The sequence below is a fragment of the Monodelphis domestica genome, chromosome 3, assembly GCF_027887165.1.
Source record: "Monodelphis domestica isolate mMonDom1 chromosome 3, mMonDom1.pri, whole genome shotgun sequence".
NCBI classification, from domain to species: Eukaryota; Metazoa; Chordata; class Mammalia; order Didelphimorphia; family Didelphidae; genus Monodelphis; species Monodelphis domestica.
Genome location: NC_077229.1, coordinates 304000858 through 304028341, shown reverse-complemented (window position 1 = coordinate 304028341; position 27484 = coordinate 304000858). Strand labels below are relative to the sequence as shown.

Below are 27484 nucleotides of genomic sequence, written 5' to 3'. Positions count from 1 at the left end.
GTTGTACTTAGTGATGGGACCTTGACTATTCTCCTCACAAAATCAATGATGATCTTGCTTGAAGCCATGCCTTGAAATTGGTAGGAACAGAAACTGGTGGAGAGTGGAAAAGAAAAAGAAGAGAGGACTGGAGAGTGGGAAATGGAACAACACAGGGAGAGGAAAGCTAGGAAAGCTTTAACCTCATTTTGTCCTGGGAAGAGGGCACCAACAGTTGGGATACTAACCTCACTTAGTCTGAAAAACAAGTATATTGTGGTCATGTTATGGAGCCTTGAATGTATGAAAACTGGAAGGAAAGGGGGGGGGAGGAAAAGAGGGGATAAGGAAGGACTAAGAGAAATAGACAGACATGGGAAGACAGAGTAAGAGAGAGATGACTCCTGTACCGACCTCAGCACACTTACATAGATTTTGAGACAAAGGATCAACTTTATTACTTTATTATTCATATAAATTGGGCTAGACACAACTTTGGAGTTTCACTTTTTTTCATTTTTAAAATGAGGGGGGTTGAAATTAAAGACCTCTAAATTTCCCTCCACTTCTATATCTATGATCCTATGATGATCCTGAGGAAGTTCTTGGGGACTTCAGTAAGAGAGTGAAGATTTGTATTCTTTTTTAAATGCTGGTTGCTCACTTAAGGCTCTCTATTTTGGTTGCCTCTTTTTCAAAAAGGGTTCTGTGACTTTACAAAATTAAGCTTTCAAGTGGTAGGCACCTCAGTATAGAGAGGGTCTTGGACACTATCCTATGCTACCATGTACCAATTCCACCAACATCAATCTGTCTCTAGGATTCCTATCTCTAGGAATTTTTAGACCCTTCCAAGCATAATATCCATGCTGTAAAGTTGTCAGGTGCAGAGTAATACCTCAGAAGAGACAGAAGTTTTCAATGGGATGAAATTTGAGTATGTGCTTCAGTAACTAAGAGCTTCATGGAAGCTCAAAATTTTAGATGTTTTTCAGTTATGTCCAGCTCTCCATGACCCCATCAGAGGTTCTCTTGCTAGAAATACTGGAGTGGTTTGCTATTTTATTTTCCATTTTGCTTTAGAGATGAGAAAACGGAGGCCAATAGGATTAAGTGGCTTGCCCAGAGTCAATACCCAGATTCAAACTCAGAAGATGACTTCATGACTTCATGACTCCAGGCCTGGCATTCTAACCACTATGCCACCTATCTGCCTAGAAGATAAAGATGATCAAAAACCTTTTTTCCAAAAGTCATCTTGAAGTGAACATTTCTGACTCTTAGACCTTCAGCATAATCATGATGGAATAGCAAGTAAAGAGTAAGGACCAAAACTTTCCCATTCTTTTAAGTAAAAAGCAACACTCTACAGTTGGTGATGTATCTCATTTCAATAATTCTCATAGGATCATAAATGGAGAGCTGAAATGGAGCTCAGAGACTATCTAGCCTAGTCCTTCATTTCACAGATGGGAAAAATGAGGTCCAGGGAGCTTAATTGACTTACTCAAGGTCACATAGGTATTCAAGGTCACAGGCAGGATTTAAACTTAGTATGGGTAAGACCCTGAAGCAAACAAATGCAAAATTGAATGGCCATTGCCTTCAAAGAACTTAGATTCTGGACAGTTCATAATAAACCTATAACAGGATATAGCATATATGTAAACAAAGCAATGACGTGTTAGCTTTTATTTGCAAGTTTTCTCTCTCCCTTTGTGAATGACTGGAAAGGTATAAAGAACATTCCATGAGTGTCAGAAGGTTTAAATGAATAAGAAACATGGCCACACATTTTTCCACTTGGATTTAGGAGGCAACACTCACATTCCCAGAAGAAGAAAAAAGAAAGAAAGAAAGAAACCCATGAGTGTAAAGATTATAATAACATGTTTTGAAATAAATTTACCCCCCATCCCCCACTTCCTTTTATGTCCTATCTTCCCCTTTACAAGCTCCTTGAGGTTAAGAATTGTTTTTTGTTTGTACTTGCAATTCCAGTGTTTAGCATAGGACCTTGCATCTTGTAAGTCTTTAATAAGTGCTTTATCTGTCTGCCTATGAGCTTTTAATGAATATATTTTCTCTCTAGATTCCTTCATGCCAAGGAGAAAGCACAAGCCAAGTATGCCCTCATTCTTGGCAGCATATGAATATAAACAACAAAAAAAAAATGGATCTGTGGTGTCATTCCCATGCCAGTGCTACTCCCTACTCATGTATCTACATGGTAGAAGAAGTGGGAGGAGCAATCCATTGCTAGATTATATGCTTCTCCTGGTACATGCCACAGAAGCCTAATAGCTGCCTAGTGAATTGAGTTTTCCTACAGTTTCCCAAAATTTTTTAAGGAGGGACCAGCTAATAGAGGCCATCGTGCAAAAATCCTGGATTTCACTGAGTGACATTTCATCACACCAAAAAGAGATACAGGTAAGAGAAGTGCTCAAGTCATGGGGAGAATGTATAGTTTGTACCATCCAGATCAGCTTTTCCTGGAATGGATCACTAGAGGGTTCCAACATCATTTACACAAACTTCCAAATCAGGGGACCAGGACAGATTGGTATATTGAAAAGAGGTCCTGGCTATATGATAATCCCCAGAGCTTCCTCATTCTCTGTCACTATCATTTCTTTGTTTTATTTTATTTTTAAGGGGAGGATAGAAATAATGATAATCATAGCAGAGAAAAAAAAAGGCATAAAGGAGTATTGGCTATCATCCATATTTATGTAAAGATGTGTGTACCAGATACCTAGACCTATGGGTGGCTGAAGTAGGATTAACTCTTCAAATTTGTACCCTTTTCTCCACCCTAATGTTTGTCCAAGTTCAGATCACTGCCTGCATAGTACAAGATATTTGTTTCCAGCATGAGCCATGCCTGTTACCCAAATATGAAATGTAAGAAAATTCTTACTTAATCCTGGCACCAATTCTCTAACAGGAACACAACATGGTCACACCTGAGTGGTCTGCTGGCCCACCTTTTCTACACGGGTCTTGGTTTCTATCAGTCAAGAACCCACCAAGACCAAGTCTCAGAGGTCTGTTCTGACTTAAACTAGTTAAACATAAAGCAGGACTCTATTGCAGAAACAATTTCTTATTCACCTACTTAGTGTGCATTTTTCTTTAAGACTAAAATATGATTTACATACATTATATATTTACTATATATTTACACTTGAGTGTATGACTTTAAGGTTTCAAAAGGAGGTTCCCTGAGAAGTAATGAATTTGAATGCTTTCAGCAGCTAAAGTACCTTATTACATTAGCTCAAGGAATAATTTAGCAATGATTCAGCAATGGGATTTCAAATTTTTCTTCTGTGTGTGTATGTGTCCCGAAACATAATTTAGTCTCACTGCAATTAATGAAGTGCATATATAAGGGATATCGGGTTCTTATTCTTTTTTTTATGATAGATTAAATTGTGCTCCTGAAAGCAAACTGTCCTTCATACAATGGAACAAGTGCTGAATTTTCCTGCTATACTTGTAATCATAACACCTGATTTCAAATACCAGCTCTGCAATTTACTATCAGAGTGACTTTGCCCAAATCCCTTAAACTCTCCGGGCTTCAGTTTCTGGTCTGAAAAAAGGGGCAGTTAGGCAATGCAAAGGGCAGAGTGCTGGCCCTGAAGTCAGGAAGACAAGTTCTTATCTGGTCTTATACATTAATTGTATGACCCTGGGCAAGTCACTTCATCTCTGTCAGCCTCTGCTCCCTTAATTGTTACATGGAGACAATGCTAGCACCTACCTCCCAGAGTTCTTATGAAGATCAAATGAAATAGCATTTGTAAAGTATTTCTCTCCATGCCTGGCACATAGTAGATGTTTAATAAATGATTATTATCTTCCTTCTGATATTAAATCTATTATCCTGTGACTGCTTCTTCCAGCTGAAAGCCCTATGATTCAGAACTCCATTCCAAACCATGGTTTCAAAAAGGGGAAGAACAGAAAGGGAGGGTCCTTCTTTTTTGTAATTTCAGTAAAGCTCATAATATTGAAGATTTTTGGAGACTTATTGATAGCACAAACATATATCTAGATTCTCCTAGAACCTGGCACCTACTTACTTATAAGCCTAAAAAGTTTGGAAATTGTATGAATTCTTACATGTCAGTAAGATCCTTTTCCTCTGGAGTCACTGGCACTTGCCAGTGGCATTACCTACCAGGGTATCAATGAGGCATCTTGTAAATGCATTCCATAGCTAACACCCACATAGTACTTTATGGTTTAAAAATGCTTCCCTAGATTATCTCATTTGGTGCTGCCTGACTATATAGATCATCAAAGAAGGTGAGATGTGCCTTTGTTGTCTAACCCAAAGGACTGACTAGTGATTGAACTCTCAAACCAGGTCAGAAGGAAGGGCAGTGCCACAAAAGGCTGGTGTATGAGAAACTTCGGGACAGGTGGGTCTTTTTCCCATCTTTCAAGCACTAGCAATCAATCAACAAGCATTTATTAAATGCTGACAGACTGTGCTAAAGTAATGGGAATACAAATAGAAGTAGAAAAAAAAGGCAGTCCCTGTTCCCAAAATTCTAATAGTGGAAGACAACAAATAAAAGGAAAGTGAAAAAAAAAAGGATGGGGGAGATAGTAGAGAGGCACCCAACAAGAGGCATAGTAGAGAAAGTCCTGAGGCATCCTGGAAAGGAATTAAAGATGATTGCTCCAGTCACTGTCCCTAAAAGAATTTCTGAGAGCAGCCATGCAGTCAGAGGAAGAGGGCTCAGGAGCGGAAGGTACATTCCAGGGCTGGAATAAGGCTTCAATATAAAGAGCTAAAGCATGGAGAGGAAGAGGATTCAATTCAAAAAAATATTTCTTAAGCACTTGCTCTTGGCCAGACACTGAGCTTGACACAAGGCACACAAAAACAAAAACTAAATATTCCCTGCTCTCAAGGAGCATACCTTCTACTTTACTTGAAACAAAGCAAACAGCCTGGAAGGCTAGTATCTGCTGGTAAAAGATAATCACTGAAATAAGTCTTACTCCTCCATTCTCTTTTTCCTGAATTGCATGAAGAATGCATTCATGTAAATTAATTTTATTCATGAACTTGGGATTTATATAGTATGAGTTTGAAAGCTAACTGCCAATTGCTACCTATATAATCTTGAAAAAGTTATTTAACCTCTCTAGACCTCAGTTCCTCATATGTAAAATGAAGGAATTAAGACTAGATAGCCTCTCATCTCTCCTAATTTTTGTTGTTCATCATTTTCAGTTGTGTCCAACTCTTTATGATACTATTTGAGGTTTTCTTGGCAAAGATAGTGGAGTGGTTTGCCATTTCCTTCTCCAGCTCATTTTATAGATGAAGAAACTGAGGTAAACAGGGTTAAGTGATTTGCCCAGGGTCACACAGCTAGTAAGTATTTGAGACCAGATTTGAACTCACAAAGATGAGCTTTCCTGCTTCCAGACCCAGAATTCTATCCATTGTGCCATCTAGCTGCCTTTGCTTCTAATACCCAATTTTTTATCTGATTTACCATTGACTTCATTCCTGGTATTTACAAAAAAAACAAATGTACTTTTTCCCCCCACTGAGTCAATAAAGGCCTATCTCTACAAAATGTGTGTCCCGCCCCCGTTATGTGGGAGTATTCAGATCTAAGAACATCTACTTATCATAAATAATGGAAAATTCCAAAAGGGAAGCCAAAGCCTATCATTTCTTTTTTTTTTAATGGTTCTAAGAATTGGGCTCACTATTTACTAGAAACAACTGAACAATAATAGCAATTGCTAAGCAAACAGTATGGTATAATGGAAAGAACATTTGAACTATAATTTTAAAAAAAACAGAGTTCTAGACTCAGTGTAATTACTTGTGGTCCCTTGGACAAGTTACTCATCTCCCTGTATAATGAGGTCGCTGGATTAGCACTGTAGGATCCTTGGTACAGAGCTGATAGGGATGACTGTAGGCATATGAAGAAACAGTCCCAGAAAGGTGAAGGTCCTAAGTGTCATAAAAGAGAGAATGCTACACTCAGGAAGGCTGCAGTTCACACCTTGTCAACAAATCTTACTAGCTTTGTGACCCTTATCAAGTTACTTCACCTCTCTCAGCCTCGGTTTCCTTATCTTAAAAAGGGGGAAATAATACTGTTTGCTTCACAAGGTTGTTCTAAGGATTCAAGGAGGGGAAATTCTTTTGAAATTTTAAAGCCCTATCCAGGGTGTCCCAAAAGTCTGAGTTTTAAGTTTTAGCTGAAAGTCTGAGTAACTTAAAACTGTTCTAAGACTTTGGGGATACCCTATAAAAGTGTTAGCTATTATTATTATTATTATTATTATTATTAGATTTACCCAAGATTACAAAGGTAACTATGATTTGACTCCCAGGTCCTCTGACTCTAAATCCAGCCCTTCTCCCACAGAATCACACTGTCTCCTAATCAGAGCAATCCAAAAGCAGAATCGGGCTCCTCAGAAGGTAGCATTTCTGGCTCATTAGATGCCTTCAAAGAAAAGCTGTCAAGTATGTTAAAGTAAGGCTGCCTTTTACAAGTGGATGAGGGCTAGCTGACCTATCTATGGTCTCCTCTAACTCCAAACCTATTATCCTACTTCAATAAAAGTAATGCCTGTCACCCACCACACAAGGTCCGGACCAAATGAGATGATAGGCATGAAAGTGCTTTGAAAGACTCTCATGTGTTATAGGAGATAACATGGTCTACTAGATCCAGAAAATAATGTATTGACAAGAATCCTGAGAGCAAGAATGTTTAACTTTTTTGTGTGGTAGAGACTCCTTTGTTAGTCTGGTGAAGCCCTTCTCAGAATAATGCTGTATTGAATAAAACAGATAGATTACAAAGGAATCTAATTATATCAAATTAAAGATTTTTTTCATCTAATTTATGGAAGTCCTGAAAACTGTCCACAAAGAAACTATGGATCTCTGGTTAAAAATTCAGTTCAACTATTTTCACTTGTGTCTGGCTCTGTGACCATATTTGGGGTTATCCCGGCAAAGATATTGCAGTGGTTTGTCATTTTGTCATTTCCTTCTCCAACTCATTTTACAGATGAGGAATTAAAACATACCAGGTAAAGTGACTTGGCCAGGGACACACAGCTAGAAAGTGACTGAGACCAGATTTGAACCCAAGAACCTGATACCAGCCTTAGCACCCTATTCACTGTACCACCTAGGAAGCTAAGAATACCTCCTTTATATCCTCATCACAGGGACTAAAATAATAGGAAAAGCACAGAACTAAGAGTCAAAAGACCCATATTCTAGACCTTGGTTGTGCTACTTACTGTTAATCACATAACCTAAGGCAAGTGACTATGTCCCTGAGCCTCCAATCCTTCATTTATAAAATGGGGTGGTAGTACTTGCCCTGACTCCCTTTTGGAGTAGTTTTGAGAAATTAAAGAGTTGAAAGCACTTTGTAAATCTTAAAGTCCCATGTCAATTAAAGTATAATATTATTATTTATGCCATTTTAAAACACAGGCAAAATTAATCTTTAGCAGTTCATACTATTCTTAGGAAATAATATTAATAAATTATGTTTTGTTGACAATATTAACAAATGTTTTCATGACATTATTAAGAAGTTGTTTTCTTGGGGACAGCTGGGTAGCTCAGTGGATTAAGAGCCAGACCTAGAGACAGGAGGTTCTAAGTTCAAATCTGGTCTCAGACACTTCTCAGCTGTGTGACCCTGGGCAAGTCACTTAACCCCATTGCCTAGCCTTTACCATTCTTCTGCCTTGGAACCAAAATACAGTATTTATTCCAAGACAGAAGATGAGGGTTAAAAAAAAAGTTATTTTCTTGATGGTACTAAGAAGTTGTTTTCTTGATGATATTAAGAAATTATGTTTTCTTGCACCAACTAAACAAATGATTTAGAGCTTCAAAAATAACCTGACTCATCTCATTTGTCCATTTTGTAATTTCTCTTCATCTGCTACTATACATGGTAACTTTTGCCTTTCTAATTATCAGGAAACACCCTTCTTCAAACAACTGACATGGAAGTCTTCAAAGATACAAGCATATTTTTGGGGAAATTCATCTATTACTTTCTAGAGTCTCTAATCTTCCATATGGTTCCAAGACCTAAAAAGAAAGTTGCTGGTGAAATTGTGCTAATAACAGGAGCTGGAAGTGGCCTGGGAAGGTTACTGACCATAGATTTTGCCCGTCAGGGAGCAATTGTAGTTCTCTGGGACATTAATCAAGAAGGTCTCTCTGAAACATGTAGGCTGGCTAGGAAATACAATCCAAATGGAGTGCATGCCTACACATGTGACTGCAGCAAAAGACTTGAAATCTACAGAGTCGCAGAGCAGGTAAGACCTAGTGTACCTCTTACCCAATATATCACTGAATTTGATAATCTGGTTGTAATCTTAGGAGAGAGAAAGAAGAAGAGTTATCAAAAATACTCCAGGCATATTGGGGGGCAAGGGGGAAATTTGCACCAATCCCCTTAAAATTATTGGGGGAGGTGGTGGGGCATTAAGTTTAAAAAACATACAGGTATCCTTTCCAAACTGTGACTTTCCCCATTGTGGTTTCGATATATCATCATTCAACTTAAGAGGTAATTTTCAGGGAGTTTTCCAAAAGCCACAGCTGACATGAGACAAGCAAAAGACAAAGTTTAGAAACTCAGATGCATTAAATATATATATAATATTGTATAATATCAATATATTTTAATGCCATAAATGGGCACAATTTCTATTTTTAAGGTAAAATAAGTAAAAAGCTAAAGTTGTAAAATTTGGGTTAAAAATCTGGTCATAGGCTGTATGTAGGACATTGTCAATATTTCTAGCCTTTGTGTGTTTTCTGCTGGCTGTCACATTCTTTTTTACTTTTTTAACTTTTTTACTTATTTTAACTTTTTAAAAATTTAACTTTGAAATAGAAATTGTGCCTATTTGTCGCTTATCCATAAATTAAGACTTTAGTCTCTGGAAAATATATTTGTGCTGCAGTCAATCAATAAAAACTGACTAAGGACCTACTACATGCTATACACTGTGCAAAGCAGAGAGGATGCATGAAGAGGCCCTTGAGATAGTTCCTCTCTTCTAGAAGCTTATAGTCTAATGGAGGAGATGACATGCCAACATATATGCAAAGCAAGCTATAAATGGGATCAATAGGAACTAATTAACAGAGTGAAGACACTGGAATTAAGTGAGCTTGGAAAAGGCTTTCTGAGGAAGATGGGACATAAATTGGGACTTAATGGAAGCCAGGAAGACTGGTCTGAGAAGAGGAGAGGCAGCATTCCAAGCATGGGGGAAAGACTGAGAGAATGCCTGGAGTGGAGAGATGGAATTTGGAGAGACCATCTTGTTCATGGAACAGCAGTATCATTGGATCAAAGACTCTGTGTATAGGGAAATAAGGTTTAAGAAAACTGGAAAGATAAGAAGGGATTAAGTTGTAAAGAGCTGTGAATGTCAAACAGAGCAATTTGTATCTGATCCTGGAGGCAAAAGGGAGGCATTGGAGTTTCTTGTGGGGACAGACCTGCACTTTAGGACTATCACTTTGGGGGCTGAATGGAGGATGGATTGGAGTGGGGCAAGGCTTGATGCAGGCAGACCCATAAACAAACTATTGTAATAAATAATCAAGGCATGAGCTGATGCAGGCTTGCACCAAAGTGGTGGCAGTGTCAGAGGAAAAAGGAGGGGGTGTTGAAGAAATGTTGCACCAGAGATATTGTAGAGGTGAAAATGGCAGACTGGCAACTGTTTGGATATGGCAAGTGAAAAAGAATGAAGAATCCAAGATGATTTCTAGGTTATGAACCTGAGAGGAATTATAAGGCTAAATTTTTTGGCCTGTTTTAAAGTGTGTCTTCTCAGAAAGAAAGAACCTAAAGATACGATGCTCCCAGGGCTCTGAGCCATCTAACCACAGATTCCCACAAAATAGGTACTCAAGAACCACTGAAAAGGGCCAAAAAGACACATGGCTGTATTCTCTGATTTCATATTCATCACCACACAAAGGACATATCTCCAATAGATTCCGTGGAAGGAGGGCAATCAAGGAAAAGGAATTTTTAAAATCAAATTCTCAAGTATTCATATTAACCTAATTATATGTGTGAAAGGCAGCATTACTTAGTTAAAAAAAAAGATTGATTTGGAAATCCAAGGCTAAGAGACAGATTTTAGATCTTGGCAATTGACTTTAGGCAAGTCATTTTACCTCTCTAGGCCTTGGTTTATTTAATTATAAAATAATGGAGTTAGATTACAATAAGAGTTCTTAATTTGGGGTACAACCAAAGGGTAGACAGATTTTAGGGGAACTAAAACTTGACTAGAAAAGAAATTATCTTTCTTTTTATCCTTTTATAACCTTTCTTTCATTATCCTTTCTTTATACTCTTGTGCATTTTGTTTTATGTATTTAAAAGCATTGTTCTGAAAAGGATTAATATTACATTAATATAATCTTATATTTTCATATAATATATTAAGTTTAATAAAGTGAAAGGATTCCCTAGGCCAAAGGAGTCTGGGTCACAAAAAAAGCCTCATTTAAGATCATTTCCATTTCTAATTCTCCAGTCTGCTTTATTTTTGTCTAGAATATTCCTTATTTCCTCCATTATTTACCATTCAGTTACCTGATATTTCTCGTTTTAACTTTGTTCTTCCAAACTGACCAGAATCTAGGCAGCTATAATAAATGCTTTTCCCTTAGAAATTATGCCATATGACATTTTATCACAAAGCTTTGTTTCCCTTGCTCTGGCACTTGTAGATCTTTAGTCACCTATCCCCCATTTATGAGTGGAATATAGTAGACACACTGCATGGCTACTACAATCCTTCTCTGTCCATTTCAGTGATGATTCTTGACTCAACTGCCATTTAGAATCATAGACTTTGGAACTGGAAAGGTTTGTAGAGATGAGGTAATTTAATCCTTTGATTAAACAGATGAGGAAAGTGAGATCCAATGAGTGATAGTGACTCACCCAAAGCAACGTAGCCAGTTAATGGTAGAGCTCAAGTTGGGGTCCAAGGAGCTTTGGATTCCTTGATGGCTACCCCTTCCTCTTCACCATCATCAAAAATTAGCATTACCCTTTCACAGAATTACAAATTCAGAATCTATAGGGACTCCAGAGATCATTAAATCCATTGCACTAACACTCTCTGCACCACCTCATTCAGCCTAAATCTGATACCTTTAGGAATAAGGATGTCATTACTTTCCTAAGACAGTGTGATATAACAGAATATATGCTATTTTAGAGATACTAAATCTCGGAGTGGTGACAGACCCCCAAAGTGCATCTAGCCCAAAGAGTATCTGAACAGAATTACCTTCTGCAACATCCCAGAACTGATTATTCAGTTTCTTTGAGGAAGGGGCAAGGAGAGTACTTTCAGATTTGTGTTTTGTTTTTACATTACATACATTTACAGATTACTACCACTTCATGACAGGTCTCTTGCAACAAAGTAAAACAGTTGCTTATTGTGTCTGCCACTTCTAACTCTTCATGACCCCTTTTAGGAATTTTGCAAAGATACTGGAGTGGTTTGCCATGTCCTTCTCCAGCTCATTTGACATAATAAAGAAATTGAGGCAAGCAAGAAACTGACATGATAAAGAAACTGAGGGTTAAGTGACTTGCCCAGGATCATCCAGCTAGTAAATATTTGAAGTCACATTTGAACTAAAGTCTTCTTGACTCCAAGTCTGGCACTCTGTCCACTGAGCCACATAGCTGCCCAAATATAATACAACTTCATCTGAAATGTCATACAACATTTCACATATGATGCACTCAGTCCCCTCTATTTTTCAATTAACAAAAGACTTTTCTTTCCCCCCAATCCCCTAGTACACTGGGAGAAAAAAAGAAAAGAAAAATAAATTTCTTCCAACATATGTATGTCATATATATATATATATATTCATATATATGTATAAAACAAAACAATATCCCTCAATGATTGTTTGATGACCAAAATATGTCTCCTTCTACACCCTAAATATATCAGTTGGTTAAGGAACAGATGCCCCAGGATCAAGGAATGATCACATTCCTCAATATTGCCTGGGAGTATGAGGGGGAGGGTTGACAAAATAGGGAAAAGGATGAATTACAAAGTAATAAATATAATATATTATAAATATAAATAATAAATATAAATATTATATATTACATATTAAAAATTAAAAATTAAATTTTAAAAACAACCTCTATAATGGAGAGCCTGTTTTAGCATCCAATCCTCTGCATAGTTCTTAAAGCTTTTCAAAGTAGTTTGTCCTTAGAGGGTTTTATGGTATTATACAAATTACTCTCCTGGTTCTGCTTATTTCTTTTTTTTTTCAACCTAGTAAAGTCTTCTTGTTTATTTTTAGAATATTGATGTTATTGCATAAATTGCTTTCCTAGTTCTGCTTGCTTCATTCAGCATCAGTTCATATACTTATATATCATTTCCATTTAAAGATTCTCATGATTAAGAACCCATGACCTACTGAAGCATTACGTTGTCAAAATATGACATTTTGCAATCCCCACCATTACTCCTACTTCTGCCTTCTGAGACCAAGCAAAACAAATCTAATCCCTTTTCCACATAACAACACACCTAATATTTGAAGCTGCCAATCACATCTCCCCTTAAGTCTTCTCTTCTCCAGGTTAAATGGCCTTTAGCTAGTCATTGTATGGCATCAGTTCCCTTCTCTAAACCTGCTCTTATTTGTCAATGTACAATGATAACTGAATGTATTCAACCCTACAAAAAACATACCTTATGGTAAACCCCAATTCTTTTTTTCACTGTCCTTTTTCATAATGACTCCCAAGTGTGGAAACCTAATGAAAGGAGTTACTTCCCAGGGCAAAACACAATGTAGGCATCCAAATCTACATGTAAATGATGAGCTAGATGGAATGTTATCCTTAAGGAACACCCATGAGAAGAAGGTTGGGTCACTCAAAAAAAGATAATCAACAGACTGAATAATGAATACTAATCTTCCAAATGCATGGTTGGCACCTTTACAATTGCATAATGATTCTTAGTCAGGTAGGGAACCTATTTATGGACTGTGAAGTACTATGGTCTCCCTCACCAAGAATCCATCATATTTTCCATTAGTCTTTGTTGCAACAGACCTACCTTGAAATACAAAATATATCTACTTAATTTTTATCCTTTTCGCCCAATTATACCATAATTGAGGACGGGCTAAGAGGTGCTAGTTTCACAGAGGCAAAAGGGTCCCTCTAACACCTAGCTCTGACACTTTGTACCCAAAGCACTTGGTAGACAAAACCTGGAGCCATGTGCTCAAAGAAGAAAACATAGTAATAACCTGAATGCCTCTGAGCCCCTGGAAGACTCTACTAGTGTTATCTCACCAAGCCACAGCTTTGAACTCCAGGGAGACATTCTAACAGGACATATCAGGACACTGCCTTCAGTTTGGTGAAGAATAAGCATGGCAAACTTACTGCCATAAAAGAATGCTTTTTCTTTATAAAAAACCAGTTTTAAATGAAATAAATTCCCAATTCAGAGAATCACAGAATTTCAGTCAGAAGAGACTTCAGTGGTGGTCATCTTGTTAAAAAAAAAAAAGAATTCTTTTCACAGAATACTCCAAAGGTGATTATCTAGGTTTTACTTGGATACTTGAAGTTGTGATAAAGAAATGATCCAGAGACTTTGAAGGGCAGAGCCTGGAAGACATGGCAAGGTTTGTTTGCATCCACAGTATGGGATGGTGGAAAAGCCTTAGAATCTTGAGGAAAGAAAGATCTCTCTCTATTCTGAGACAGCAAGGGTGACAGGCTGACCAGAGATTTCTCTCCTGAGCCATACAAAATCCCTCATTGATCCTAACCATCATTCCCCCCTCCAAGACACCAAGAATTGTGGCAGAACCTGAGAAGAATAAGAATAGCATCAGAAGATCTCATACAGCTCCTGTGACACCCTGAGTCTGGACATTGGCTCTGCTGTGCTAAGACCAGGGGTCACCAAACCCTGAGCCTCTTAGGGACCAGGCTGACAAGCCTGGGTCTCTCAACTTTGGGGGAAGGGAGAAAGATATTTTTAGACAGACAAGGACTTCCTTACCCTCTTTCCTATAAAATCCAACCTTCAGACATCTTGCTTATCTTACCCCTAACCACCATTTGTTAGAATAAAGTTGTCAATTATCTTAAACTGACTTCCTTGTCATATTGGAAGAAGGAGAGAGCTGATTTCTCTCTCTCCTTCCCCAAGGGAAGAGGTTCACCCATTAAAATCATTTATTAGAGGGGAATAAAGTCAGGGTTAGTGGGGAGACATATTGAAGGGGGGAATCCATCTCTCCCTCCTTCTACCTTCTGGACATTTATCATCTACTTTTATATTATATCCTTTATACCCAAACCAACACTAATACAAAAAGAAAGGAAAGACACTATCTCCCAAGGCAGCCCATTATACTTTGGCATAATTCTAACTATTGAGATGTTCTTCTTTAAGTCAATTATCTTTTTTTTTTAGTTTCTACCTATCACTCTTGCTTCTGCCTTCTAAAACCAAATAGAACAATTTTAATTTCTCATTTGATAGTATTTCCTCAATAAGTTTTCTTTTCTCTAAGTTAAATATCTCTTGTTTTCAACTGAACCTCACATAATGTGAATCATCCTGGTCACCCTTCTCCAAACATTCTCTGGTTTATCACAGTGTTTCCTAAAATATTTAATCTGGAAACAAATTCCATAATTCAGATATGGTTTGACAAGAGCAACATACAGCAAAATTATGATCTCCTTGTGCTTTGTGTCTCTTAATTTAACCTAAGATACCAAGCTTTTCTTTCTGATGTCTTATTTGTGCCTCTAGTATGTGAGGTCCTACTTTGAAAATTCAGTCCTTACACTTTTTTACCAAAATATAACCCCCAAACACATACTGTCTATTCTCATATACTTAAATCACAGTTGAGCTTCATAGCCTTCCTGCCACCATTTTGTTTTGGAACATAATATACTCATTAAACATTGTTATAGGTTTTATGGATAGCCACCAGTTAGCTCCATCACCTTTTGTTATTCATTTGCTAAGCCTCAGTCCCTCAGTTAAAAAAAAAGGACTTTTCACCTCTAAAATTCTTTGTCATCTCTCAGCTCTTCTCCCAGCTTTGATGCCAGTCTCTTATGTAACCATATCTCTGAGTCAAAATGGTAAAGATCAGTCAGTGGATTTGACTGTATTGGGATCCTGGTAATAAGTGTTACATTCTACTAGGCAGAGGGAATATTAGGGTTATCAAGGACCCCATCACAGACCTCAGTTTTATGATTTATATGTTCTAATATGTCTCTGTTTCTGGCAAGTTCAAGAGCACTTTCAAGACTGAGAATGGAAAGCTGGAGATCACTGAAAATACTAATACAATCTTTCAGAAGTATGATCCCACTACTGGATGCAAGAGCTGAGTATGTAGTAGAGTCCCCTAGTGTCTTTAATACCATGGAAAAGACTAAAGCTCACTTGAATGGGTGCTAAATAATGTCATTATCTCTAATCCTTCTGCTGATGCCTTTATGTTCACGATGAGAGCAAACCATGCATGAGAAATAAGATAGCTCCCTTGGGAATGCCAATAATGTCTCCTGCACTGCCACCTGCTTAGCTCCCCTGGCCAAAGTCATTAATTACAACATTAGCATTGTGGGAAGACTCATGATCACAGTATCTCTCATTACTACTATGCAGAAGATAGTAGATAGCCACTCAGGCATTGTAAGTGTCTAATAAAAGCTTGTTGATTCTTGACTGACTGACCGATTGAATAATACTATCTGAAATATGAAAAAAGACTTGCTAAGAGGAAGCTAACAGGCATGACCTTCCATGTTCCTATTCCCAATGTATCTGTTATGGATCTGGCCTACCACCCAGAAAAATCTACATGGTAATATCAAGAAAATGATGAAGCAAACCTCAGAGACCATTGAAGAGCATCAACTCTCAGAGTTGGCATAATTAGGTTTGCTTTTATTTTCAATTCTTTTTTCCTTCTTTCTTAAAAAAATTAAAACCTTACTTTGTATCCTATTAAGGACAGCAATAGAGTTTAGTGACTTATTCAGGATCACAGAGCTAGAAAGAGTTTGAGGTCAGATTTGAATGCAGGTCCTCCCAACTCCAGACCTGGAGCTCTACCCATTGTGCCACCTAGCTGCCCCAAATACATGTAACTCTTAATATTTATAGAGGAAAACTGTCAGTCATTAGTACTAGAAGAGAAACTTAGATGCCATCTAGTCCTAAGTCGCTCCCCAAAATAAGGTCTTTTTACTCATAATGATCATTTTGTTTCAGTATGACAACTTTTATACCTTGATTATGCAATCCCATTCAACTACAGTGGCTTTAAATCCTGGTCCTCCTTCTTTGAAAAGCAGCTGCAATAATCTCTCTGAGAGGTTCCTATAATATCTTATGAAATATGCTGTTTCTTTTCATTTTCTTTTCCACATGAGTCATACACTGTGGTCATGATGCCCTATCAGTAGAGAGCCACATATTAGGTAAGATTTACTATGGAAAAACATCAGCATATTTTATGGTAGGAGTTCTTAACCTTTTTTGTGTGTCATGAATTCTTTTGGCAAGCTATTTAAGACTATAGGCTCCTCAAAATAAAGGTTTGAAATGCATAAAATAAAATTCATATAAATACTTATAAAGGAAGCCTATCATATTGAAATAGTCCTCAAAATTAAAAAATAATAATAAAGTTCACAGATCCCAAAATAAGAACTCCTGGACCAAATTATCTCCAAGCTTCTTTTCTGCTCTCACATTCTAAGAGCTTAACAGCAAATTGACCTGACAAAGCAATAGATTTGGGGTGGGTGACTTAGGACAGTCTGAGACTAAAAGAGATCAGTGTCAGACAGTGAAAGGGTTCCTGATAGATAGAAAGGATTGTCTGTATGGTTATAGCTTTGAACAACACCTGTGAGAGCTTTGATGATGTACAATAATGATATTTGTGTAGTGGTAATAGGATGTCTCATTCTGTGAGAGAAAAACTCTGTTGTAATTATTCATTTCCTAAGAAAATTCAAGTAGGATATTGTTGTTTGATTTACCAACAATTTAGTTATATAAATTTGGGGAGGGGGATATTATACCTGTGATTTCACTAGTGTAAAGAACTGCCAAAGAGGAAACTGACTTTATCAAAACAGATCTATCAGCAATAATAATTTATTTTCAAATTGAACTAGTTAACTAAAAAGTATACACATACACACATGTGTGTATATATGTATGTACGTGTACACACACATATGAATTAAAGACTGGAAATTCAAAGACAAAAAATGGGAAATCCCCACTCTCAAGGATCTTACTTTCTTTTGAGGAAGATAAGAAATATATGTGTACATACAAAATAAACATACAGAATAAATATAAAATAAGAAGGAACTTAAGAAGGAAAGGCATGAATAATTGAAGGGAATCAAGCAATAAATATTTATTATGCTCTTATTTCATATGTTATGAACAATACTAAGCACTGAGAAGTCAAAGAAAAAGAAGTCAGAGAAAAGGTACCCTCAAATAACTTACATTCTGATGAAGAAGAAATGTGTGCGTGTGTATAGATATATGTCTATGTGTGTACATGCAAGCACTCTACATGCAAAGTAGAGCCAAGGTACCTTTAGAGGGGTAATCATTAACAGCTGGAAGAATGAGAAAAGTTTTCCTATGGAAGGTGAAATTTGAATTGATTTAATCTATGCCTTGTCATTGGACTTTGCTGGTAATATATAAAATGCTAATGGTTTATGTGGATTTACTTTATATCCTACAACTTTGCTAAAGCTGTTAATTATTTCAGCTATTTTTTTTAGTTGATTCTCTAGGATTCTCCAAATAGACCACCATATCTTCCGCAAAGAGTCATAGTTTTGTTTCCTCCTTGCCTATTCTAATTTCAATTTCTTTTTCTTCTCTAATTGCTACTGCTAGCATTTCTAGTACAATATTAAATAAAAGAGGTGATAATAGGCATTCTTGCTTCACTCCTGATCTTACTGAAAGGCTTTGAATGGAGTCATAAAGGAAGCTACAGATTTTAAGGAAAAGCCAGTGAAACTGCATGAGAAAAAGAGAGATGCCAATTTGGCTAGGTGAAAAGAAGTGAAAAAGTGAAAGAAGATTAATACAATGAGTCTGGAAAAGGTTAGGGACAGATTAGGAAGAGTTTTAAAAGACTGACAGGAGGGTTCATATTTGATTCTAGAGGCAACAGAAAGAGACTTGATTTTATTGAGAAAGTAAGTAGGGTTAGCCCTGACTTGTATTAGGAAAAAATCATTTTGACAGCTCTGTGGAGAATGGATTGAGTTATGAGGCAAAGCAGACAAATTAAAAAGTCATTGCTCTAGCCAGGACAATTGGTGGTATTCTCACCTACCATAGGTATTCAACTTAATTTAATTCAATTTCATCTTATTTAATTCAGCAAACATTAGTTAAATGCACACTATATATTGTGGTTTGGAAATAAAATGATGAATAAAAGCCAAAAGTCATTTCAGTACTCCAAGTGAGCTTGAACTAAGGTGGTGGCTGTGTGAGGAGAGGGAAGGAAGAATATTTAACAAAATATCTCTGTAGGTAGACATGACAAGTCTTGTCAATTGTTTAAACATGTGGGATGAGGAAGAGTGAGGGATTGAAGATTATAAGGTTACAAACCTAGAAGGCTAGGAAAATTGCAATACTTTCAACAGAAATAGGTGTGTTGGAGAAGAAGGGAGCTATCAGGAAGCCCTGATGAATTCATTCCTCTCCATGTAGTTGATGAAGTCAATCGGTTAGTTGATAAACATTTATTAAACACCAACTGTGTGGCAGGTACTATGCGAAGCATTAGAGAAACAAATTATATATACATATATATATGTATATATAATTTGTATATATATAAAAGAGAGAGAGAGAGAGAGAGAGAGAGAGAGAGAGAGAGAGAGAGAGAGAGAGAGAGAGAGAGAGAGAGAGAGAAGGTGCCTGTTTCAGAGACCTGATGGAAGTCCAAAGAACTGTAGCTGGGTAAGAAATGGAGAGAAAAAACTTGGCACTATATTATCTTACAGAATGGAAGGACTTCGTAACAGAGAATAAGTTGTTTGAGTCTCACATGAAATATAAATAAGCACAAATATTCTACTATTCCTTTTCAAAATGTGAGGAAGTTTGACTCTTGTGGAAGGCTCTCAAAAGAACTGTCATGAGAATCCCTAAGTCACTAGAAGCCTATCCAGAACAGAAAATATAAGCAAATGAGCCAAAAGTATCTAGGTGGATTTGCAGGGGTGGAAGAGAAGAGTACACTGAAAAGAGAATTTCATCAGCAAATCCATGAATCAATATATTCCCCCAGAGGAGTTGATGAAATTATAGAATATAAGGGCAGCTACTGGGGACAAGATTTTTAAATAAAGTTAAAAATGTTTCTATACTCAATAACCCTTTATAGATGTTCTTCAATAAAACTTGGTGCCATTGGAGGGCAACTTATCCATGTCCTGTCAAAAGTATGGGTTATATCTCTGGTTGCCCTGGTATACTTTCTAGGGAGTCAGTTGGAGCAGGAGAAATCTTTTAGGAGGATGAGTTCTGTGAGTCAAGAAGAGTGATGGACCTGGCCAACAGGAAGTTATCTTGAAGAGGCACAGCCCCAGGGAATTTAGCTTAAACAATGTACCTATCAGACCTATATATACCTATAAACAATGTACCACAGAGACTCTGTGCCCAGAGGAAGCAGTGTGAAGGCAACCCAAAGAGGAAAAGGACTTCAGAACCCTCCAGGGCTACAGATGTGAGTTGTCTGAGTCACAAGTATTATATGTTGTAATTATATTGCAGAAACTAAGATATGGAAATGTTCGTGTTTGTTCATGTTTATCAAGTTCATAGTAATAAAAAGAAATTTTTTGAAAAAGGAAAAGACATTTTACAGAATGACAGGAAGACAGGCACTAATTAGAAAATCTATGATAGCTTAGATAGCATGCTCCATATATTCCCTCTTCCAACAGATGTTGCATTTAGTTGGCAGAGAATGTGCCCAAAAATTTTATTGGGAATGTTAGGTTCCTATTGCTCTTACACTGTCATCTCAGTAAACCCCTTTGTCTTGAGTTAGCTGTGAAAATTAAATGGATTGCCAGAGACCTGGGAGCAAATGGTTTTAAGAGTGTAGACCAACAAAGTATCTTGAACCTTAGGGGTAGCCAAGCCTCAAGATCTTTGTCCTATAACACTAAATTGGAGGAATGGCCCATAGATAGATGCTACGTCAAGGAGTTTAGTAGAAAGAAATGCTTAGGGGATTGGATTGGGGGAGACATCATAAGTTCTGTGTATTGCTCTTCAGATATATGGTAATTGGGTAGCAACTGACAGTCTTAGAACAACAAAATTCAAGTAAAGGATAATATCATTTATATTTTTTCCTCTCCTATTCAGGTCAAAAAAGAAGTTGGTGATGTTACCATTCTCATCAACAATGCTGGAATTGTAACAGGAAAATTATTCCTTGAGACTTCAGATGAGCATATTGAAAAATCTTTTCTTATAAACTCCTTTGCTCATATCTGGGTAAACTTTATATTTTCTTTTTTAAGTGTAAAGATAAAGTAGTTAATTTCATTTCTCTAAATATCTGTTTATATCCATTCATTTATGAAAAACCTAATAGGGATATATTTAGACTAAGAGAACAGTTACCTGTGATATAGTTCAGTCTCATCCCTACCCAATCCCATCTAATACTTAGAGATTTATTTTATTGCACTTTAATACCACATAGCTCTTCAGGTCTGGTCCCACACATGATTCCATTTCTCAGCTCCCTCTAATTAGGTTATAAGTCTTCTTAGGCTGACTAGAAATTACCTGTACAAAAAGAGGGATTATATGTGTTACAGATATTGCATGAAAGATAGAAAATATCTGAAAGATTTTATTGAATGACAGGGAGATAAATGCTAATCAGAAAATCTATTACAGCACAAAAGAGAAGATGTATACATATATACATACATATTAGAAATATGAAACTGAGGGACAAGTGGGAGGGGAGATTAATTAGGAAATCCTAGATGAATTGATAATTCTTCCCAGCCCAGTTGATGAAGATACAGACTGTAAGGAGGGAGCATAAGTTCTAAGATTTCAAACAAAGTACAAACTAATATCTCCCTTTATAGGGAATGAAGAAGTTCTTCAAATAAAGTTTGATGGAATATAGGGTTCGATGGACATACACATGTATATGAATGTACATACATTTATTCACACATATTTGTTTGTTATCTCTAGTACCTACAGCTTTTAGAGTCGAGAATGTAGGCTTTTTCAGCATTTTCAGTTTTTTCAATGTTATATATTTGTGTGTGTGTGTGTGTGTGTGTGTGTGTAGGAAGCAATAAAGGAGAGAGAGAGAGAGAGTTGGGGGGGGAGGGAGAGAGAGAGAAAGAGAGAGAGAATAAATACCTATCTTTAATATAGTAACCAAATATAACAAGAAAGAGAAAAGGGGAGATTGAATAGAGGGGGAAAAGACTTTTTCATAGGAAATAGAAATAGTGAAGACAAAAAACAAGTGCTCTATTTGCAAAGATGGGAAGGTGTCACTATAATTTTCAAAGAAAGAAAGAATTAATTCTATTAAAATAGATGAAAATATGTCATGGTCAGCTATCCCAAATCACTGGACCAAATGGTCAAGAGTCATTTTTTCCCTATGAAAGTTACCTTCTTCAGTTGTGTTTTCCCTCATTTTGCCTGTTTAGCTCTTTATTTTCATGGTGTCTTTATTTTTATTCAGAGTTGGAGAGGGAGGTTAAATTCTCATAAAAGTATCTAAAGTCCAAATGGAAAGGCACACTTGAGCAGATTAGAAAACTAATTGTTACTTTCTATGCTAAAAATACATATCCAAAAAGCTCCACTGACTCAATTAGTAAAAAACTTCAATTTTATTATTAATGTTGCATTTATTCAAAGAACATTCTACTAGATTGAAAGCTTTTTTAAGGGTGAGGGCCTCATCTTACATTTCTTTGTATCTTCCTAAAGCTAGCATTAGTCTTAGCATATAGCAAGAATTCAATACATATTTATAGAATGATTCATAAATTGATAAAATTGTCTGTTTATGTTTCTTAGACTTACAAAGCCTTTCTTCCTGCCATGATGGCTGCCAACCATGGTCACTTGGTCTGTATTTCAAGCTTAGCTGGATTAGTTGGCATGAATAAACTAGGGGGTGAGTATTGTATGTTGTTTGTGTACGATCTAATCCAGAATGAAATGGACCCTTCAGTTTGGATTTTTCCTAAATTCATGCAAAAATTTCTTTAATGAATCTGAATTAGTTTATGTTCAATTTAAATGAATCTCTCTGTCTCCTGGTCAGTGTTGATATGGAATCGTTTACTTGCTCATTTTTGTAATGTTTCTTAAAATTTTAGGTAAAGGTTTTTTTTAGTTTGTCTTTTAATATTTCCACACTATTATAAATTTATAGGGGGCAAAGGATTCTTTATTCTTTTTTTTAACCTTTACCTTCTGCCTTTGAATCAATATTATATATTGGATCCAAGGCAGAAGAACATTTCAAAGTCCTCTTGTCTCCAGGCCTAGCTCTTTATCCATTAGTCAGATTAGACGCTCCATGGATGCTTTGTTCTTTAAAATAAATTTGAAAGTGTGCTTTATACAAAGATGGACTGTTGGCACTTTGGGGGAAGAATAGAAGGTAAGGGGCACTGTGGTACAAGTTAGGGATAAAGGTTCAGAAATGGTACAAGCCTAAGGTTGCTAGTTCAAATACTGGTCTTAAAGAAGCAGTCTTTACACAACTGTCCTTCCTAAAGAACCCTCATTACTAAAACGTGTTAAAAGAATAAATTTAGACCAAGGTTGGATGTGACTTTTTAAGAATATTGTACATGAGAAACCTGAATGGATTCCTGAGTGGAATGAAAGTTTGGATTATGTAAACCTAGATAGATGGGTAAATCTGGTATTAATCAGTCACATCTTCTGCAATTTTAACCTTTATGTATCAACAATTATTTATAAATTACTAAAAATCTATTGATAGCCTGCTCCAAAGGGTCATCATAGTATTGAAAAGATTTTGATGTTTTGAAAGAGGTCAGTGAAGCACAAGTTTTGGAAGGACCTATATATTATTAAAGAGATAAGAAATTAGAAAGAAAAATGGCCATCTCTAAGAGAGCTTCATCAAGGATAGGGAATACTGGTTAGCATCATCCAGTAAAATGTAAACTCCTTCAGAGCCAGAGTGATTTCATTACTTTTTTTCCTCTGTGTACTCACAGTACCTAATATTTGAATTAAACTGTTTCCTTTTGTGAAAATATTATCATATTTATTGTTTACTCAGTGGTATTTCTTTAAAAAAAAAACCTTACCTTCTGACTTGGAATCAATACTTTATATTGGTTCCAAGGCAGAACAGCACTAAGGGTTAGGCCATGGGGGTCCAGGGTCACACAGCTGGGAAGTGTCTGAGGTCACATTTGAAACCAGGACCCCCCCATTTCTAGGACTGGCTCTCAACCCACAGAGCCACCCAACTGTCCCCTCTTCAGCAGTATTTCATAGATATATTAGATCTATTTGGGGGCAATAAACTTGACAAAATATCTATCAAATAATTGAGAATAAGATGAAGTGATATGGGTTAGGTAACAATACAGTTAACTGAATCAAGAACTGGTGGAATGACCAAATGGCAACCAAAGAGAAGTCATTAAGGGCTTGATGTCACACTGGAATAATGTCTCTAGTAGAGTACCCTTGATGTATAATGTAATACTCTGCCACATGATATTTTTATCAGTGAATTAAATTGTGGCATCATTTATATTTATATCAGATCTATAAGGGATGCAAAGTAAAGATATTGTGCAACAAAATCAGTATCTAAAAATAAATCTATAGGCCACAGTAATTAATTATTATGAAATAGAATTTAATAGGAAAAAATGTAAAGTCCTATACTTCAGTTCAAAAATGAATGACACTAGTCATTCACAAGTATAGAATTTGTATATCAAGTATATAACAATATGGAGGAAAGTTAGTGGGAAGCATAGGAAGGAAAAAGTAGGACTTGACCACAATTTACATGAAAGAAGATCTGGAAAGCTTGGTGGAATATAACAAACTCAATATGAGCCAACAAAATAATATAGCAGTTAAAAAATAGATGAGATCTTACAACATAATCTTAAATATTCTGAGATCTGCATTAATAGAAGTATAGAGTCTGGAACAAAAGAAATTATAGTCAGACTATATCTGTCTTCAGTCCAAAGTACCACATTTTAGGAAAGACACTGACAAATGAGAGAATATACAAATGAGAGAGTTCATACTAGCAAATGAAAGGAATGATAGAAAAAAATGGGGATATATAACTTGGAGAAGAAGAGACTTAAAGTGAACATATTAGATATCTTTATTTCTTTTCATTTAACTTTTTTACCAATTATATGCATTAAGAAATTTCCACATGTTTCCCAAAGTTATATGATCCAAATTGTTTCCCTCTCCTCCTTCTCTCCCCCTTCTGGAACTGGCAGGCAATTTAATCTGGGTTGTACATGCATTATCATGCAAAACATTTCCATATTGCTCATTTTTATTAATGAATAATAATCAAAACCCCAAAAGAATAAAACAAATAAACATGTGAAAAATCATATCCTTTCATGTGCATTACAACTCCAACAGTTCTTTCTCTGGAAGTGGATAACATTCTTTGTCATAAGTCGCTCAGAATTGGCCTTGATTTTTATATTGTTGAATGTAACTAAATCTTTCACATTTGATCATCTCACAATATTTCAGTTACAGTGTATAATATTCTCCTGGTTCTGCTTTTTTTCACTTTGCATCAGTTATGTAGCTCTTTCCAGCTTTCTGAAATCATCCTCTTCATCATTTCTTACAGCACAATAGTGTTCCATAATCATCATATACCACAATTTTTTCAGCCATTCCCCAACTGATAGACATTCCTTTAGTTTACAATTCTTTGCCACAACAAAAAGAGTAACTATAAATATTTGTGAATTAATAGGTCCTTTCTCCTCTTTTTTTTAAATCTCTTTGGGATAAAATCTAGAAATTGCATTACTGGGTCCAAGGATAGGCATTGTTTTATAGCCGTTGGGATATAGTTCCAAATTGCCCTACAGAATGGTTGGATCAGTTCACAACTCCACCAAAAATGCACTAATGTCACAATTTCACCATATCCCTTCCAGAATTTATCACTTACTTTTACTGTTATATTGTCCAATCTCATAGGTGTGAGGTGGTACCTCAGAGTTGTTTTAATTTGCATTTCTTTAATAAAGAGGGATTTGGAACAGTTTTGCATATGATTATCGATAGCTTTGATTTCTTCACCTGAAAACCACTTATTAATATCCCTGAGCCATTTGTCAATTGGGGAATGACTTATATTCTTATAAATTTGATGTAGTTCTTTCTATATTTGAGAAACTGGACCTTTATCAGAGAAATTTATTATAATTTTCCCCCAGTTTGTTGTTTCCCTTTGTTAAAGGAATTTTCTTAATCTCTCCCTCTGTCTCTTTAAGAGGCAGAAAAGAGATTTTTAAAATCCCTTTAAAACTTTATCTTGATTATATTGGTTTTGTGTGTACAAAAACTTTTTTTCATTTAATATAGACAAAATTATTCATTTTACATCTTATAATGTTCCCTATCTCTTGTTTCATTGTAAATTCTTCTCTTCTCCATATATCTGACAGGTAAACTATTCTATATTCCCTAATTTATTTATATCATTCTTTATGCCCAAATCACACACTCATTTTGACATTATCCTGGTATTGGGTATGAGATATTGGTCTGTACCTAATTTTTGTCATACTCTTCTCCAATTTTCCCAGCAGTTTTTGCCAAATAACAAGATCTTATCCAAAAAACTGGGATCTTTGGGGTTATTAAACACTAGATTGCTGAGGTCATTTACCCATAATCTATTCCATTGATCCATCATTCTATTTCTTAGTCGTTACCAGATTATTTTAATGTTTACTGCTTTATAGTACAGTTTGAGATATGGTACTACTAGGCCACCATCCTTCACATTTTTTTCCTTAATATTTTCCTTAATATTCTTGAACTTTTGTACTTTCAGATGAATTTTGTTATTATTTTTTCTAGTTATATAAAATATTTTTTGGTAGTTTGATTGGGATGACACTGAATGAGTAAATTAATTTAGGTAGGATTATCTTTTTATTATATTAGCTTGGTCTACCTATGAGCAATTACTGTTTTTCCTATTGTTTGGATTTAACTTTCTTTGGCTGAATAATATTTTGTTATTGTGTTTATATAATTCCTGTTTGTTGTGGCAAATAGATTACCAAGATTTTATATTACATAGAGTGATTTTAAGTGGAATGTCTCTTTCTAACTCTTGGTACTGGACTTTGTTGGAAATATTTAAAAATGCTGATGATTTGTGAGGGTTTATTTTTGTATCCTACTTTGCTAAAGTTATTAATTATTTCAACTAGTGTGTTTTTAGCTGATACTCTAACTATATACCATCATATCATCCCCCAAAGAATGATAGTTTAGTTTTTCCTCATTGCTTATTTTAACTCCTTCAATTTTTTTTTTGCTAAAACTAACATCTAGTACAATATTAAATAACAGTGGTGATAGTTGGACATCCTTGCTTCACTCCTAATTTTATTGGGAAAGCTTCTAACTTATTCCCATTGCAAATGATATTTGCTGATAGTTTTAGATAGATACTGCTTAATGTTTTGAGAAAAGATCCATTTAATCATATACTTTCTAGTGTTTCTAATAGGAATGGGTATTGTATTTTTTCAAAGGGTTTTTTGCATCTAATGAGATAATCATGTGATTTCTGTTAGTTTGGTTATTGGTATTGTCAATTATGCTGATACTTTTCCTAATATTAAAATAGTCTTGCATTCTTGGTATAAATCTCACTTGATCATAATAAATGATCCTTTTAATATATTGCTGTGGTCTCTTTCCTAATATTTTATTTAAGATTTTTTACATCAATATTCATTAAGACCAATTTCCTTTCTATGTTTTTGGTCTTCCTGGCTTAGATGTCAGCACCATATTTGTGTCATAAAAAGAATTTGATAGAACTACTTCCTTGTTTATTTTGCCAAATAGTTAACATAGTATTGGGATTCATTGTTCTTTAAATGTTTGTAAGTCCATCTGATTCTGGGAAATTTTTTCTTATGGAATTCATTAATGGCTTATTCAAGTTCTTTTTCTGAGATGAGATTATTTAAGTATTCTGTTTTTCCTTTTGTTA

At 35.8% G+C, this 27484-nt stretch overlaps 1 protein-coding gene across 1 annotated transcript in view; it reads left to right on the top strand.

Moving 5' to 3' along the window:
• The first annotated feature begins 2246 nt into the window (after positions 1-2246).
• The window catches only part of LOC100029952 (short-chain dehydrogenase/reductase family 16C member 6-like), a 45185-nt gene continuing 19947 nt past the window's right edge, over positions 2247-27484 (top strand). The window contains exons 1-4 of the mRNA XM_001379538.3: positions 2247-2412; positions 7991-8337; positions 20560-20691; positions 22264-22363. Coding sequence (XP_001379575.1) covers positions 8017-8337; positions 20560-20691; positions 22264-22363 — 553 coding nt within the window. The 5' untranslated portion in view covers positions 2247-2412; positions 7991-8016. The remainder of the gene's footprint in view (positions 2413-7990; positions 8338-20559; positions 20692-22263; positions 22364-27484) is intronic.